Genomic DNA, 18284 nt, shown 5'->3' with positions numbered 1-18284 from the left:
TGCCACAAGCACTCCTTTTCTTTTTGCGAATACAGACTAACACGGCTGCTACTCTGAAACATGCCTTATATAGTGAGGCTCAGAGCTCAATCTACTTGGTTTATCAAAGAGAAGGCTGATTACAGTCTATTAAGTTCTACACGGGGAACAAATATTTAATAATGGGCTCTTCAGTCTAGCAGAGAAAGGTATAACAGGATCCAATGGCTGGAAGCTGATGGGACAAATTCAGATTGGAAATAAAGGTATAAATTTTTGTCAGTGAGAGCAATTAGCCATTTGAACTATTTACAAAGGGTCTCGGTGGATTCTCCATCACTGATTATGCTTAAAATCAATTCTGGATATTCTTCTAACAAATCTACTCTAGAAATCATTTTGGGGAAGTTCTATGGTCTGTGTTATAAAGGAGTTCAGACCAGATGATCACAGTAGTCTCTTCTGGCCTCGGAATCTATAAAAGACTGCATCAAGAAGTCATGTCACATTGCAACTGGAAGAACAACATCAGTTTAATACCTAGGTACTGGGAGTAAAGAGGGGTTCACGCCTCCATCCTTCCCCCCTTCCTCCCCCCAACTATTATAAGGGGATATTATTCCTCCCTTCCCAACCCTTCTATCTACCCTCTTGCTGGTCTGGGGGCTTTTCTTCTCTCCCTTGCTTTGTTTCTCTATTTCTCAGTTCTGCGAAGAGGGGAAAGGAGTAATGAGAGGTAGGTTCAGTGTCAGATGGGGTGGCTGACACATTGTTCTGATTTTGCGTTCAAACGCCTTACCCTGAAAAGCTGTGTAGATGATCAACTCTGATGTCCTGTTTAATATGTACTCTCTCAGTAAAACAGTTTCCTACGCCCAAGGCTGAATGCTGTTGCTGAGCATGTAACAGTTGCATTTGCTTATGTGGTCACTGAACTACACAGATCCAATTAATTATGAATCCCTGAAGTATGAAGTACCATCACAAAAATCTATTCTGGATCAAGCCAAATCTTTTTGTGGAAAAATATGCTGTGAATAAAATAATTTTTTCCAACTTGAGGCTAACTCTGTGGACTATCAAAACCAGCAGATACTTTCCTGTCATGTGTTGTGAAAATTTTTTGCTAAGGAGTTTTGGTAAGTGTTACCAGCATAAAATCCCATGTTGAATACAACTACTGAACTTTCCTGCTGTATTCATTCTTTAGAAATTATCAAAGCAATTCCTTAACTGTATGGTAGAACTGACAGTCAGAACCTAGCAAAATTTAAAGTTTGATCATGGTCTGAATCAGGGGTTCTAAATCATCTCAAGTGAAAAGCAGAATACTGATGGAACATATGTTAATTATATGTATCCAAACAGTACTGTCCTGGCATGAAAGAAATCAGAGCCCGGTTCCTTTGACTTCCATTTTCTCCAGCAGGGTTGCAGATCCAGGCAAAATAAAGACATTATAATTATATATATAGAAAGTAACTGATAGGTCACACCTGAAACCTGAAGAATTTCTTACTGAAAAATTCTTAAGTTCAGGACCAATTCCCCATGAAATATTAATCAGTTATTTTTCACTCATGGCCAATTAACATCATTTTTAGAAAACCCAGAAGCAATGAGAACCAATTACTGATTAAAGATGTAAATGATTCTTTAAATTTGTCTTCATATCTTTAATTTTTCTTCTTCCCCTACGAAATCTGAAAGCTCGGTATAAATACTGTCTTGCATTCAAAGGCCCTCTTCTAACATTGTTTTGCAGATATATAAATGCAAATTCATGTTTTAGATTTTTGGGATAGAGAGGAAGTTGTGCAAGTCACACTTCTGTGCCCATTCAAGACTGTGGTGAAACCAAAGTATCTGCATTGGATCAACATAGGGAATTTTAATAACCTGAAGGGAGGGGTAAATAAGGGGTAAATAAGGCCAGAGAGGGGTAAATAAGCAACTGGAGCCTTGTTGTAATGGGAGGAGAAAGAGAGAGAAGTTGCTAAGGATGTATATTATTCATCCTATGTGAATTGTACTAAGGCTTAAAAATAATACTTAACATTTAAATGCTGCTTGACATTTTCAAAGAGGTGAGCAATTATTAATTAATTAACCCTACAACCCCTGTGAAATAGGTAAGTGTCATTTCCATTCTTGTATATGAGGAAATGGACACAGAAAGGTTACGTGACACATCCAAGAACAAACAGCAAGCAAGTGGGGCGAAAAAATATTAGAATTTAGGAGCTCCCAGTTCTCAGCTCTGTCCTTATTCCACAAGACTAGGCTGCCTGAAGACTAGATACTATGAAAATCAAAATGGGGTCTGACGAGATTTGAATCCAGAAAGTGTACTAGGAAATAAATATATAGGACAATTTCTGGATTCAAATCTCATCAGACCCTTGAGTGTAGGAAGGAGTTATCTTAAGGCTGACATAATTAAATAATTAATTTGTTTTAAGATGGAAAGTGTAATGAAACTTTGGCAGTCCAACCCTGCCATTTTTCCATCTTATGCAATATCATCTAAAAATGCCACCCCTATGTGATTTAATAAACATACCAAACCTAGGGACACAAACAACCAAACAGCAGTAGAGGCATAGGCCGATTATACAGTTATCACTAGATAACAATATAGTCACTAATGTTAACAAGTACACTTGTTTAATTGGGTTACCACATGGATGCCAACAAATGTGTCGTTTTACAGTAACTTGGTAGTTAGCCTTTGTTACCACTATAGGTTCAGTCTCCATGAAGGATATGCCATGTACTATACAAAGTATAATAAAACACTAAGCTTGGTCAGCTTGAGGAATCTTCTGGAGTGTTAATAATCCTGCGTGCTATCCATTTTAATCGTCTCCTTTCTTGAACAAGACTAAGTAGCTCTGAGTATCCAAGAATTCTAAGTGACCTCTCTGAAACCTGAACCAGGTTCAGAAAAACAGTGAACTGAGCAAACCTCTGCATTTTCTTTAAAAGCTTTTGGAGTAGAGGAACTAGAGGCAGTGATCTGATAGCTGGAAAGTTTCAATGCACTGAAAAGACACCCCATTCCTGTTGGATATCTAAAGCAACAAAAAGAGACGATAAACTTCTGTCCATGCTTGACAAACTGCTCTATTACAGAGTCCATCCCCTTGTGATGGCCAATTTCTAAACAGCTGTAGCTTTTTAAAAAAGAATCTGTGAAAGTGACTGGTTAATTAGGTCCAAGAACAGGCTGAAGCAAGGAGCTGAAATTTCATGCATCCTATTGCTATACCATAGAGGTTCTCAAACTGGGGGTCGGGACCCCTCAGGGGGTCGTTAGGTTATGTGTGGGGTCGAGAGCTGACAGCCTCCACCCCAAACCCCGCTTTGCCTCCAGCATTTATAATAGTGTTAATATATTAAAAAGTGTTTTTACTTTATAAGAGGGGTTGCACTCAAGAGGCTTGGTATGTGAAAGGGGTCACCAGTACAAAAGTTTGAGAATCATTGCTACAGAACTTTTCTTTTGCTGAACTTCTTTTAAAGGCATTATGCTGCAGTCTCAGAGTCCAGGAAAACTTCCACAGTAATATGCTGACAAATTTTGACTGTGTAGGCTACTAAGACAGTAGTAGAATCTATTTTTTTCTTTGCTTACTACCAATCCCTAGCATTTTGTGAGGACTACTCTGTATCTTGGGCAGCAACAGGCTCTGTTTAGCCTACTGAGACAATGCTGAAACCTCCCATCTCTGGTCTGCTACAGTCACTACAACCACCAAGATTCTCCATCAAACCATTGAGGAGTGGTGCTTAAAGTTGCTATTGCTGACAATCTTGATATGCCTTTTGCACTACAACATCCATATTACAGAGTAAAAGCATCTGTTAGCTATGCTTAAACGCTGTTCTAAATACCTGCTTTATAAGCAGCATATTGTCTCCCTCATTAACCAACTCTTTTACAGTGGTTGGTATGACATGTCAAAGTAATTGCTTTGTTCCTTGAACACCATCTATGAAAAACACAGCCAAAATGTTAAGGAATGCGTTAATACTTTCCTGGAACAGACAAACTCAGTCAATGTACTGGAATATGCTACAAGGACACACCCAAGTCACCCTTAAACCCTACAGATCTGTCATGACTTGCATAGTAGATCAGCTGTGGGAAAACTAGTGCCAATTTGCACAGTTTTGCTACTCAAAGTAAAAACTTTTGAGTTTAAAAAGAACATGTTCCCATGGTGCATTCTAGCATTTTCCTGGCAAATTATATACACCACATTGTTTTCATACTTCCAGTAGTAGAGAAATTGCTTAAGATTACTTTCAATTGTAGCAAAATGAGCAACAATAAAGTTTACACTGACAAGAAAACTACTTCACATAAGTGTTTCCAGCTTAAACGGCATGAAACGTGATTTTTTTAAAAAATCATACTCATTCTAGTGCTAAAATGAAAGTACACTTAATGTAGACCAGTGATTCTCAACTTTTGTACCAGGGACCCCTTTCACACAGCAAGCCTCTGAGTGTGGCCCCTCTTATAAATTAAAAACACTTTTATATATTTAACACCATTATAAATGCTGGAGGCAAAGTGGGGTTTGGGGTGGAGGCTGACAGCTCACGACCCCCACGTAATAACCTTGTGACCCGCTGAGGGGTCCCGACCCCCAGTCTGAGAACCCCTGATGTAAATATTATTGTATTTGATCAAACATGCAATGAGGGCATTCTACAAAACATTATATTTGATTTAAATCCTGAAGAGGCTTACCTATATATTTTACATAATGCATCAATTCTGATTAAAATGTTGGAGATTCTAGTTTTACAATGAAAACCTCAAAGCAGCTTTTATTCAAGTGGCATAGACAGACATCATTAGTACTAGCTCACACATTTTAATATATAGCTAAACTCCTGTGCGCAGAACCTCACATCCTCACCATTGATCCAAGTTCATTGAATAAGCAGACTGACATCTAGTGAACATCTGAGAACTAAAACACAGACACACGTAAAGCTATTTCTCAAGCTATGCGCGTTTGGTTCATGCTGCTTGAAAACCTAATCGGTTTCGTCAGAAGACCTGAGAACTGCCTATTAACTTTTCTGAATTCAGCAAATAAAAATACATGAATATATATATGAAAAAAATTCCCTATCACAAGTATAGTATTTTTTGCCTCCCCTAAAGTTGCTACTCACTTAAAAGTCTTTTAGGTCCGCTGAATACTATTGCAGCATTAATGTGCTCCATTAGTTTGAAGACTAAAAGAATTTCCATCTAAACTTATTTATATATCTTTTTTAAAAATCAGCAAGATCAATTACAAATAATGCCATTTCGAAGAGAAAATGTTTCCTTTCTTCACAATCATTACACATTAAGTCTTCCATTAACCAGGAAGAAAAAGTTATATTTTAAGAAATAATTATCCCACAAATTAGATTTGAACATATACATATGAAAGTATTTTAGTTTTGCTATGCCAGTGACTGAACTACAGAAAAATGTTTACCTAATCCACCTCTAAAACTCAAAGAAAATGTTCGTTTTATATATTTAAATGATGTACTTGAAGGACACTTTCATGCAACTTTGAAAATAGTTGTTAAAAATAATCTCCTCTCCATTATTTATAACGCCCTCTTAGATACTGGAAAATCACCTGTGCCTGACAGATTTTAGCCTCTTCCGAAACGTTTTCTTCTCTGTTCCTAATGAAGCAGAAGTCACCATTGCTTCATTTATACTTCTTTCTTGTAATGCAACATCATGAATCACATCAGCAAGGATATGAGCAACTTTGGAAATTATGTTTATTTAATAAACTGCTACTTCACAGCTGACACAGAGTTTACATACTGTGTTATCTTGGTCCTGCAAAATGGTAGCTTTAAAAAAACCCATATTGTAACAAGAAATTGTAATTGTGATCACCTACAACATAAGGTAGATGGAATTATGTTCCTAAACTGTTCTTCAAAGCCACTAACAGATCAGGTTCCAGCTACATTAGAGACTGCAGGCAACATTTTCAAAAGTGCCTACACCACTTAGGCACCTAAATTCCACTGAAATTCAATGGGAATCAATGAGAGAAGTTCCAAAATCACTTAGGCCCTTTGGACTATTTCACCCTGCATCTCCATCTATTGCATTCAGGATAGTTATAGCCCTGTCAGTCCCTGGATATTAGAAAGACAAGGTGAGTGAGGATAATCTTTTATTGGACCAAGTTCTGTTGGTGAGGGAGACAAGCTTTCAAGCCACACAGAGCTCTTCTTCACTTCTGGGAAAGGTACACTCCCAGCATCATAGCAAAATGCAAGGTGGAACAGACTGTTCACAATAAGTAGTTACCACATATTTTAACAGGTTTCAGAGTAACAGCTGTGTTAGTCTGTATTTGCAAAAAGAAAAGGAGTACTTGTGGCACCTTAGAGACTAACCAATTTATTTGAGCATAAGCATCTGATGAAGTGAGCTGTAGCTCACAAAAGCTTATGCTCAAATAGATCGGTTAGTCTCTAAGGTGCCACAAGTACTCCTTTTCTCTTTTCACATGTTTTAAGGTACCACTAACCCCCTCTTTTTGTTTGATGACTACAGAGATGTTAACATGACACTCTACCTTGAACAGTCCCTTACAATATGTACTAAATATTTATACTAAGCAGTCTTGTCCACCTTGCATTTTGCTGTGATGCTGGGAGCATACTTTTCCCAGACCTGATGATGAGCTCTGTGTGGCTTGAAAGCTTGGCCTCTCTCACCAACAAAACTTGGTCCCATAAAAAATTATCCTCCCCCATCTTGTCTCTCGAAGTCACTTGCAGTCCTTTATGACACTGCAGATCACAAAGGCCAGACTGAAGCATTCAAGACACAGGGACAAAGCATTCCCAGCTGAGGGGATTTGGCTGTGGAATGAACCTTCAGAGGAGAAAACAGAAATCCAGAGTCCAACCGTCTTTGGGAATGACAAAACACTGCCGTTCAATAAAGCTTTTCTACCATTACCAGAATGACCCTGATAGCATCTACCAATATGTCTTCCCTGCTCAAAGTTATTTTAAGCAAAGCTTTTTATAACCCAAAATGGAAGAACCAAAGATGACTCCATTAAGTGCACTAGGGAATTTACTATCACCAATGTAATTGGCGTGAAAGGCACACAGAAGCTATGGTGATGGGTGACAGTACACAAACCTAAAGGTAAACAAATAGATACAGCTAGATAGTGCCCAATGACCTCTACATCCAAAACCATGTAATGATTTCACTTACCTTTGCTTGTCCATAAAAACATGCTAACCTATTTCTTATGCCCTCCTTGCTGAAACATGTCAACCTAGCCCTCTGGTCTTCTGATTCCAGGGAAGTATGGAACAAAGCTCTCTCCTGTCTTTCATATAGTGCCACCTGTTTTACAAGGAGGGGTTAGTTTTTCTGCAAAACCTCTTCCTTGATATTACGAAACCCAAGAGCATCCTTGGGTGCTTAAGAGCAGGCCAGGTTTTAGGAAAACATGAACTTGTAACTTCAGACAATGGTCAGGATTCATGTATCACAGGTGACTAGGGGTCATCAGTGACATAAAACCTCCAGTCTGCCTCAAACAGAGAGGACCTGAACATTACTGGTAATTGCAGGCAGGCGTAATACTATGGAATATTTTAAAAACTCTTGTGATTTTGGTGCCTGGTGAAAAATGGATTAAGGGCCTGTGAAAGCTCTCTACAGAGAGACTTCGCCATCCCTCCAATGAAGAAAGGACCTGAGGGAGGGAGGAATAGGCCAAAGTGAATCCAGGATGGCCTTTTTTCTATAACGCTCTGCTCCGCAGCGTATAGCTGATCTTCAAGCTCTCGGCACTTCTTAGTGGAACCGAGATGCCTGTAGCCCAGCAGACCCGCAACAATACCATTCTCATTGAAGACTGCTTGTGCTTGATGCCAAAATCAGGTCTTGTCCCTCATAGACAAGCTTTTTAAATTCCTGGTGTTTCTATTGGGGAAAAGTCAACCAGGTTTGAGATCTCTATCCATATTGCCACATGACCCTTGACCATGAAAGCCTGGTACTCCAGCTTAAAGATAGCAGCTGTGGATTTGGAGACACTTTTACCCAGTACCCACCGATGTCATTGATCCCGGGGGTCAACATTCTAAGAGCTGTGGGAATTCTGCACATTAGAAAATCAAGACCCAAGAGTGAGAATTCTCCCAGGTGGTATCTTTAAAAAGAATCCTGTTTAATTAGTTCTGCCATCCCCAATCAATCATGCTAGTCTCTACCTCTCTGTCAGTCCTCTCTGATAAACAATGGCATAAGGCACTCTGTTCCTCGCTCCTCACTCTTTCTCCCCAACTCTTAAGGAGCAGCAGCTCAGAGGCCACTTCACTTCGTAATTTCCTCCAGCCTGTGAGAAGACCAGTAATTCAGGGGCTACTCTGCTCTTTGTCCCCCCTCACTTTCTGTGAATAACCTCGCAGCTCCAGCCACTCTGCTTTCTCCCTGCCCCCCTAATAAAAAACCCAGGAGCACCTGGACTGTTCTGCTCCTCGAGAAGAGCCAGCAGATCCCCAATCATACTCACTTGGTCAGCATTTTCACTCACCATGTAAAAGTGACTTTTTCCATAATCATCATGATCATTCAATAAATTTACAGCTGTAATCTGCTAACCCTTTTACAATAGAAAATAAGACAATACTCTGTATGCCTTTCTTCCTGGAGTAACACTCAACAGAAATGTATTTTTCTTCTTACCAGAACTGGGCATATGGTTCACTCTAGGTGGATTTAGCAGCTCTACTGGCTGATCTCGGCCAGAAAGTCCATCTGGAAAACACAAAAAGGATTTGATATCATCACCTGTTTGTGGAATGTCTAAATTAGTTCAAATAACCAAAGTCACTAAGAGAGCCAGCACTAGGGATATGCAGACTAAGCAATTGTTTAGGACATCAAGCAGCTCAACGGTTGCGGGGACAAGGGGCCTTTAATTATTAGCATGTGTTTGGAAGGGGGCAAAAATATTCCTGCGTAGGGCCCACAGTAGGCTAGCACCACCTCTAGTCACCAACTAATTATCAATGCAAAGGGAGAAAAAATACAAATATCACAAATCACTTTAAACAATGATGCTCTAAAGTCAGCACCATAACATTCACTATATGAAATCTACTTTCATCTGTTCTGCTTTGGTTTTTATTTAGTACTTAGTTGTACTGGTCAGTCTTGCTACTAAAAAGGTACAGTAAATAAGTCCTATCATTCAATAAATAAATGGCTATTTATTTTTCTATTTAACAACAGTATGGTGAAGTTGCTAACAGACCTGGGAGGCATATTCTAAGAACACCTGTAGTATGCTGAAAAGATAGTAAAGAAAACAGAGCACGTTGCAGGAGATTAAAATGCACAGACGTGCATCATGCGCCCTGTTTTGCACTGGTTTGGATGTCAGAAAAAGCACTTTAAAAAATCACAATTTATTTTTTATGATATGTAGAAGTCCATCTTGTCAAAGCATTTTTCTATTTTAAAGATTATGCCTTCCATACAAAACAAGTTGAGGTATAAACAGAAGTTGTTACAAACTACAGCACAATGTCACACCAGACTTCTTGACTTTTGCCCAAAAATGAAAGAGCAAACATCTGAAGTATTTGTTGACCATCCAACTATGTCCCACACCCACTTCCCCACTTTTGTTCATTCTTCTCCAACATCCTGCTGTCTTCTACCTTCTAATATCATGTGAATCAAGCTATATACAGTTCTAGAAACATCAAAGCAGATACCGTCTCTCACAGTCAAATCAAAAGACAGTTTGATAAAATTAGTTTATCATTTAGATGTTAATGTTTTTTTCATTATATCAAGAACACTGGCTCATCTTTTCTCTACTCCAAAAAGTTTGAAGAGAAAATGTAATTAAAAGTTCTATCTGTTGTTTGCATCAGTGGTCTCTTAGTACCACTTTCTTTTTGGTATAATCTCAGCTACAACATGTCAATAAAATGAGCTGTGTCACGAGCTTTTCTTTTAAAATGGAAGCAATATTGCCCCTCGAACACATGCCAGTTAAACAGTTTGCGTGTTCGTTTTTTATTAAAGGAAATAGAATAGCCAGTAAAATAATGGATGATCCCACAGCTGCAGTGGAATGACTATGAGAGATTTGTCTATAAGAGATTGGTGTTTGGAAGACTAGGTTCTGCTGAGGGTTAATCTGGACAAGACACAGCTAATTCTAAACTGGAGAAGGGAAATGGGAGAACTGGCTAAACTTATATCAACATTAGCAGCAGGTGGTGTGCAATCAGTGAACAGGCTCACAGCTTTGTGGCTTTATTAGAACGAAGGTTCCGTAGCAAAGAGCCGGCTGTTCCACCTGTGCTTAAGAAGGAGAGTGCAACGTTTTGTTTGGGATGTGGCACTTGGTACGCTTATCTATGCATTTGTCACCTTGCTATTAGACTACTGTAATACTATTTAGGGCTACCCCTCAAATTATTCAGAAGCAGGAGACCCTCCAGAATGCAGGAACCCACGTATTAAGCAGAGCTTTGCACTCAGAATAAATGTATTCTGCAAGCTTTGTGTAGGTTTCCAGGTGGCATTCAGGGAACTGGTCTTAATTATTTGGATCTGGGTTACCAGAGTGAAGGCCTCTCCTTCCTGTACTACACTGCCAAAAGCTTTAATCATCAGAGATATTAAAAGTGAAGCTATCTCAATACAGAAGGAGGGCGCTGGTGGCAGAGGATTCTCTGAGAGCGCCTCCTGTCTCTGGAAGGACTTCTCCCCAGCCCCTTACTCTGAAGGAGTGGGGAACCTTTTTTCCTATCGCAGGCAACTGACCCACAGAAAATATCACTCATGGGCCACACACAGCCCCGCAGGGGGGGGGGGGCGCAGAAGCTTGGGGATTCCCCTACGCTCCGGGGTGGGGCCAGAAATTAGGAGTCTGGAGTGCAGGAGTGGGCTCAGGACTGGGACAGGGGGTTGGGGTGCGGGCTCCAGCCAAGCAATGCTTACCTCAGGTGGCTCCTGGTCGGCGGCGGGGCTAAGACAAACACACCCACCACCGCCCTGGCCCCGTGCCATTCCCGGAAGCAGCCACGATGTGGCTAGGCAGCTCTGAGCGGTGTCCATGCCCACAGGTGGTTCCAGGCCAATGGGAGCTGCAGGGGCAGCACCTGCAGGCAGGGGTAGGTGAACCCAGACTTGGAGTTTTCTTGATCGCCCCTGCGCTTAGGGGCCACCGACCGACCAGCCTGGCACCCTAGCTTCCCCCCCACAGTGGGGCAAGCTGGCGTTTGCAACTCCAGTCCCACAGGGGGGCACTGAGGCTCAGGGTTTCCAGCCCGTGGCGCGGAGACTTGCCACCGGCCAGATGAAATTAAGCAGGGGGCTGGATCTGGCCTGCAGGCTGGAGGTTCCCCACCCTGGTCTAGAGTTTTAGTATTGGAGACATGCTGATCTTTATGCAGGGTATTTGGACCGTGGACAGAATTACAATTAGCCACAGTTATTTACTGGCATAAGATAGTTACAGTCTGGGGCCAGCTCAGATTGTAATTGTATGGATTCTGCTACTGACTTAAAGGACTTAGGATTTTTTATTATTGTGAATGTTAAGTTTTAGAAGAGCTGTCTGATCTTGTGATAGATATTTCTAATATCTTTTTATAAATCTAAAGAAGAATAATGCCCAAATAATTGAGTTTTCAAAAAAGCCACATACCAAAACAATTAAACCTTTTTGTTACTCTTTTATTCAGCCTCAATAATATGCTCAGTTCAGTACAAGAGCAAATTTGTTTTAAAAACCTCTTCCATAGAACATGGAAACCTTAGAAGACAGAAGTATATTGAGTAAGCCAAAGTTTTTGTTTTTATAAGTTATGAAATTACTATTTAGCATGGAAGGAAGTGAGTTACTAGGACAAATTTTCATGGAGAGGACAGTAGGTTTGCTAGCACTTAGAAGTACATATGTTTGATCCTGAAACATACCTTATTGATATCCAACTCAGTTTCAGAAACCAACCTAGAGTTCACCAACACTTTTAAACAATTTAAAAAAATTTAAAATGACGTTTGAAATTTCAAAAAATCCTACTTCCTCCCCTTAAAAAGCCAAAAAACACAGACACCCTTCTGCTTCCCCCTCTCTATCCCACCCATAGCTCCCAATGCACCAAAGACAACAAGGCCTTGACAGGGGACAGTGCAAATATTAACAAATGTGAAGAATAACTGAAGTGATGCTATGATGAGAGAAAAGAGGCATTTCAATTCACTCGTCCTACAGTATCTAGATAGGAGTCTCACGACAGTATTGTTTTTAAATTGAATTGGCTGAAACCAAATAACCTATACTACTTTTACTTTTCTCGCTACTCCTATAGAAAGGAAACGGCAGTAAAAAAAAAAGCTAGCACCAGAGACAAGACCACCACCAACACACATGAAATAAATACTACATATATACATAATCCTATTGTGTTGATGCTCTACGTCCCTCCACTTTAACATTAATTCTTGAAATAGACTCTTGGCGAATACACCAGATTCTCCCCACTTTAGTTCCTGGAAGTAACATTCTCCCTCTTTGTTCATATCAGCCCTCATCTGAACACCTGGAAGGGATTCTAGAATTCTTTTGTTAACTCGGAGAAATATAACAGTGATTAAATTTGTGGAACAGGAAGGGCTGTTTCAATGGTTAGTTTAGCGAGCTTAATGGTTGGTGATTACATAGGATGGAAATGATGCACTTTAATTATTATGGACTGTATATTAAGTTATGACACAGGCACCTAGAGCGGATAGATAGATATTTCTGTATGGGTCTCAAGCAATAAAATGACAGGTTTCAGAGTAACAGCTGTGTTAGTCTGTATTCGCAAAAAGAAAAGGAGTACTTGTTAGTCTCTAAGGTGCCACAAGCAATAAAACGTTCAGTTTATATGCTTATATTTGATCTAATACTCTTGCTAAAAGGATTAGCATAAAGAAAAGTTCGTAATTACCATGCTTAGAAAATGTAGAGTCCACTTTCTTTCCTATAACTTAACCGCCCATGACATAGGCACCTGCTGTTCTGTAACAGATCATGACTACAACAAGGAACTTACTCCCCAGATTCTAAGCACAGAGCTCTCTCCCTTTCCTCTTGTATGAATCTCTTTACTTCCCACTTTTTAAAATATATCTGCAGGGTTTTAAGGAAGGAAACCCAAGGGAAGACTGCAGAACCTTACACACAAATGTCATACCAGAGGACGACAGCATGTCCGTTTTACAAGCTTCCTGACTGGAGACCCCTAGAGAAGTGTCTACTTCTCTGAGTTGCGGGGAGACTGATGAATTAACAATACTCTGAACACTTCTCCCTGCCAGGATGAAACTGAGAATCTCAGGGAGGAGGAGCCCCTGTGCTTGAAAGATGAAAAGGAAGAACCCAGTCGTAATGGATCAGGATCATCTCCATGAGTTTTAATTCATGTTCCATTTCAACATCAAACCAAGGGTATGGATAATATGCAATGGGATGATCATCAAAACAATGTCAATGATAGCCAAAACAAAGTAAGTTATCCTTCATATTAACTAATTTTCTGCTCACTGCTTTATAGAAGTAAGGTATCTCCTAGGCAATTAATTCCTCATAAAAAGCAAAATCAGTTTTTTCACCTGGAGTTTTGGTTTTTCACTGTTATTACCTGAACAGGCCAGGCAAAGCAGAAATCCTTCTTTTCCCAATTCAGCCATAACCCAATAATAGAAAAAGAGCAGTTGAACATAATTCAGCTGTTGCCAGGACACTAAAAATCTCTATTTTAAATCAGCAGACAAACACAAATCTGGTCTGCCCGGGGAAATCCGTTTTAGTAGTAAGATAAAGATAGAATAGAAAGCTAAGTTTTAGGACCAAATAGCAAACTGGGGCCGGAGGACATTTTCTATCAAAATTATATCATACAACTTAATACTGTCAATGCATTTGCTACAGTAGGAATTAACATTAACACACAGTAAAATGTGTAATGTTACATCGAAAATACACATGAAGGAGCTTGGTCATGTATCACACTACAAGTTAGCTGCTACATATTAACCACAATCACAAAACTGAATAAAAAATAGAAAAGTCAGGTGTCACCTCCCAAAAGCAATTAAATTCCCTTAAAGAGATACTCAGGAGTTTCCAAAAAGCAGCTCAGGAAAAAATATCTAACAAGCACTACAAAAGCTGCTCTGATCTATTGGTTAGGGTTTCCACAATTTTTGCTGTGAAGATTAAAATTCCACACCATGTTATTAAATATGCATGTCTATTGCTATTAGAATATTTGAAGACCGTTATTTAAAAATATTTAAAAAAAAACAAGTTACCATGTGTGCTTGAAAGAAGAGATTTTTTTAACCATAACTGCCAAATCAAGTCAGATTTTCACCAGATAACAAAAGACCACACATATCCAGTTTAAGAGCTCTCTTCCCTGCAAAATATCAACATTCTTCCTCCTCCTTCTGGAGTGCTACAGCTAATCAGAGAAGATGAGAAAATTGGCTGGATTGTCTTCGCTCTCAAAAAAGATTTAATCATACCTGAGCAAACATTAAATTAAAAAAAAAATTGAAACAAAATCATGATTCTGCCAACCGCAAATCTAGTGAAAGTTTGAGAAAGCTATGAGCAACTGAAAAAGGGAGCCGTTGGAAGAGGACTGATTAGGCAACCTTACAGCTGTGACTACACACTCTAGGTATATTAGAGAAAAAACTGTAAAATGTTTTTTAAAAGAAAAAATGTGTGACAACAGCCAATACAACATACGTTGTGCTACCACACTGAAAATAACCTGGCAGTCTTGATGGAATTTTACTTCAAATCCTGAATAAAAAAAGCATTTTCTCTGCTCCTGCTGAGCTGCGTTCCCTTCTTACCATGGTTACTTGAGATGTTCAGTTCATAATTCTGATGACGTGTAACTGACCTTTACAATACAAGAGAAATGCTTTTACACAGTGTTTTATGCCAACATTCATGAATAAGCGAAGAGATAGGAGACATTCTGGATTGAAAAATGAATAATAGTTTCCATCAAAGACATTTTAACCCTTTCTCCCCAGCCACCCAAATAAAACAAAGAAATACAATCAGATTAATCCAGGCAAATTTAATTGAAGGGGGGGAAAAAAAAGTAGATATTTCTCCAGGCTGTTTTACCAAGTCACCTGTACGCCCCAGTTTCTTTGTCCTCTCTTTCCCTTTGTGTTCTCCAGGAGTGGGAGCCACAGGGGAGTAATATCTCATGCCAAAGTTACACATCCCAGAAAAACATGGAGGGGACGGGATACAATAAGTGATGCCTCATGTGACAGACTAGATAACCTGAGCAGAGTGTACTCAGCCTGATGTTGGTTAAGATAGTTAATACCTTTCTATAGGAGGGCCTGGTATCAATCTCCTTCAAATGACAAGTCATTAGACCAATGAGGCTAGTGATCATGTCAATTTCCATACCCATAGCTCTATCTTTTTTTTTTTAAACTCAAGTTATTGAGTAAGTAGTAGTGAGACAGCTGTGTCATCTCAGTTCCACATAATTTGACGTTCCCTTTCAATCTGGCTTTTGGGCTGGGCATAGCACAAAAAAGAGAACACTGCTCGTTAATCTGTCTGCAGACTTCGATACCATGGTATAAACTGAGAGTTTTGTTTACTTGCCTGTAGACTGGATCACTCTTCAACAGTTCTGTTCTCAAAGAGCTTGTAGAGCCTACTATCAATAGTTCAAATGACACTCACGTGGAGTACTATGCTGTTCTATTCCATCACCCAGATGGTGAGGCTTTTGGGTAGACAGACATTTGGGGCTATTTTGCCATAGGTATGCAGATGATACACAAATGTGCATCTCTTTCATCAAGCCCAAATGAGGAGAAGTTCTGCTTTCCGAGTATCTAACCAAGAAAAAGCTTTAGTTGACAAGCTAGCTGAAGCTCAGCCCAGGCAAAACAGACACTGCTCAGCGCCTGAGGGCAGCATCCAGAGGACATGGCAGACAAGACTCTGACTAAACTTTGTCTGAAAAGAGCAGTGTAGGAACACTTTTAGGTCTGATAGCTCCCAAATCCTCACTTGGCACTAGTGAGCAGAAGCATCTTCCCCTCTCCCCCACTGGTTTCTAGTAAAATGATTGTGACTTTGTCTGTCTCTGATGTAGACCTTCTCAGAGTTATTCCTGCCTTTGTGATCCTAGCATTGGATTATTGCTTTGTTCTCTGACAGGGCCTAATTTAGAAGGCCACTCAGAACATATACTTAATGGAAAATGCAGCTGCACACCTGTGGAGTAGAGCTAGGTTACATTTAAAGCAAGCATGTCACACTTATTTGGTAGCAATGGTTGCATTCCACTAGTGCTGTTATTTGGGCCAAGTCATAAATTTAGTACTCCATACCCCTGCTCCCCATCCACAACAGAATGCCTACTCATGTCAAGGAGATGTTAGCACAAAGATCAAAGATACAATCTGGCCTTAGTAATAACTAAAAGTATAGTAACTATACAAAGTAACTAAGTATGTATAAAGCACTCAGTGGGAATATATGTCCCCTCCTCCACCCTGGGACACCACTATTTCTGCCCTCTTCCTTCCCAACCCCTACTTTGTTTTACATCCCTGAGTCTTTATATTTTCTCTCTTCTGCCCTCTGCACTTCATTCCCTACAGCAATTCCCAATGCCAGGGCTTCATTCCCACCTCCTTCCTCATTCCATCTGCTAAAAATGATCAATAATGCAGTCATTAATGTGACATTAAAATATCATTTCAGGAATTCATGCCTCTCCAAATCTGCAGGCATAGGAAGGCGAGGCTATCGGTTTACCCTTAGTTTATATTCAGAAGAATTTCTTCACAACCATGTGGCCCAGAAGTCTTTTTTTTTTTTTTTTTTTTTTTTTTTAAAGGGGAGATTCTGGGCCACAGAAGTAAATTAGGCAGTAGGTCAGATCTGAAAACTGCAGTGTCTTCCCAGCTGTTTCAAACTGTAATTAAAGGTATTTACATAGAGCTCAAACTATATAGTATGTAATTGGCAAACTCTAACCTGGCTTACACCAGGATAGAAAAAGCTATCACAGCAAATGACATCATACTGTACAGTCTTGCTCAGTGCTTACATTTGAAATCTTGGGGACTGAAAGCAGGGTGTGCTCAGAAGGGTCCTCTAATGTTGCATTCATTTCTCCCAACTCTCCAACGTAGCCTGAAATCTGTTGACCTACAGGACACAGCAAAGCTCACCTATTTTATCAGGATTTCTTCAGATGTTTATAGTGTGGTATGCATTGTAACATATGCATTGATCATTGAATTGTGCGTTTTAATTGTGTATATGCACCCAGGGACTATGTGATGGACATGTTCCAAACCTAAAAACAACAACTAGATATGCGTTTCTGTTATAGGTATACATGAATTGTGATCACATATAACTTCCGTTTATGAATTTATAAAAGGAGCATAAAAGGGAGGGGTAGTTCTTGAATAAAAATGCCCACAATAGGCATCCGCACGTTTTATTTGAAGGAAACAGTTCAGTTCATGGATGATTTAGGTTTTTGTCTTCCTAAAATGTACTGAGAAACCGTGCGCTTCCGTAGTATTATTGGAATGAAAGAATGCTGAACTGGGATATGTGAGAGGAATAAAACCAGCATAAATCTTCAATTAGTGCCTGCCAATTAAATGTGGTCCACTACTATTTCCTGAATTACAAATTGCTGTCATACAAGGTAATTGAGAAATATAACACCATGTTAAAATGATATTAGCAATGAGAAGAGTAACTTTTGTGAATGTATTATTTATCTGCCTATTCACTTGAAGTTTACAAGATGGAAAAAAAACCTGTACATTTACGAGTGAGAAAGCAATTAAAGGCAGCAAATACATTATTTGTCCATAAACCTATGAAAAAATGCTCTGTTTCCTTTCTAATTTGTCTGCACTCAAGAATCTATTTTTGGAACTCTCCCTGGACTGGACTATAGCATATGTACTGTAATGGCATTGTAATTAGCCCAGAGAGCTGGAAGATGCATTGCACATCCAAAAGGGAAGAAGTCTAACAGAATGAAAGCATCCTTCACTTCCTTCTCAAAATGTGATTTATAGCAGTTACCAAGAAGAAACACATTCAATAGCACATTCAATTGAACTGACTGCTTAGTCTATTATTAAAATCCAGTGTATCCTAACAGCATGCAGAACT

At 39.5% G+C, this 18284-nt stretch overlaps 1 protein-coding gene across 8 annotated transcripts in view; it reads right to left on the bottom strand.

The window, feature by feature from the left end:
- The window catches only part of HDAC4 (histone deacetylase 4), a 474722-nt gene that overhangs the window by 297429 nt on the left and 159009 nt on the right, over window positions 1-18284 (bottom strand). For 7 of the 8 annotated variants that reach the window (XM_077830172.1, XM_077830164.1, XM_077830168.1 and 4 more), the window contains one exon: window positions 8747-8818. Coding sequence is in view for 7 of the 8 variants with exons in the window: in XM_077830164.1 (XP_077686290.1) it covers window positions 8747-8818 (72 nt within the window). In the remaining variant the exon portion in view is untranslated. Of the gene's footprint in view, window positions 1-8746; window positions 8819-17190; window positions 17292-18284 lie in introns of all 8 variants that reach the window. The other variant, XM_077830169.1, reaches the window with a different exon arrangement.

This window comes from Eretmochelys imbricata, chromosome 11, assembly GCF_965152235.1.
Source record: "Eretmochelys imbricata isolate rEreImb1 chromosome 11, rEreImb1.hap1, whole genome shotgun sequence".
Lineage (NCBI taxonomy): Eukaryota > Metazoa > Chordata > Testudines > Cheloniidae > Eretmochelys > Eretmochelys imbricata.
Note: the sequence above shows the minus strand (reverse complement) of the source record. Positions and strands in the feature narration are given on the sequence as shown.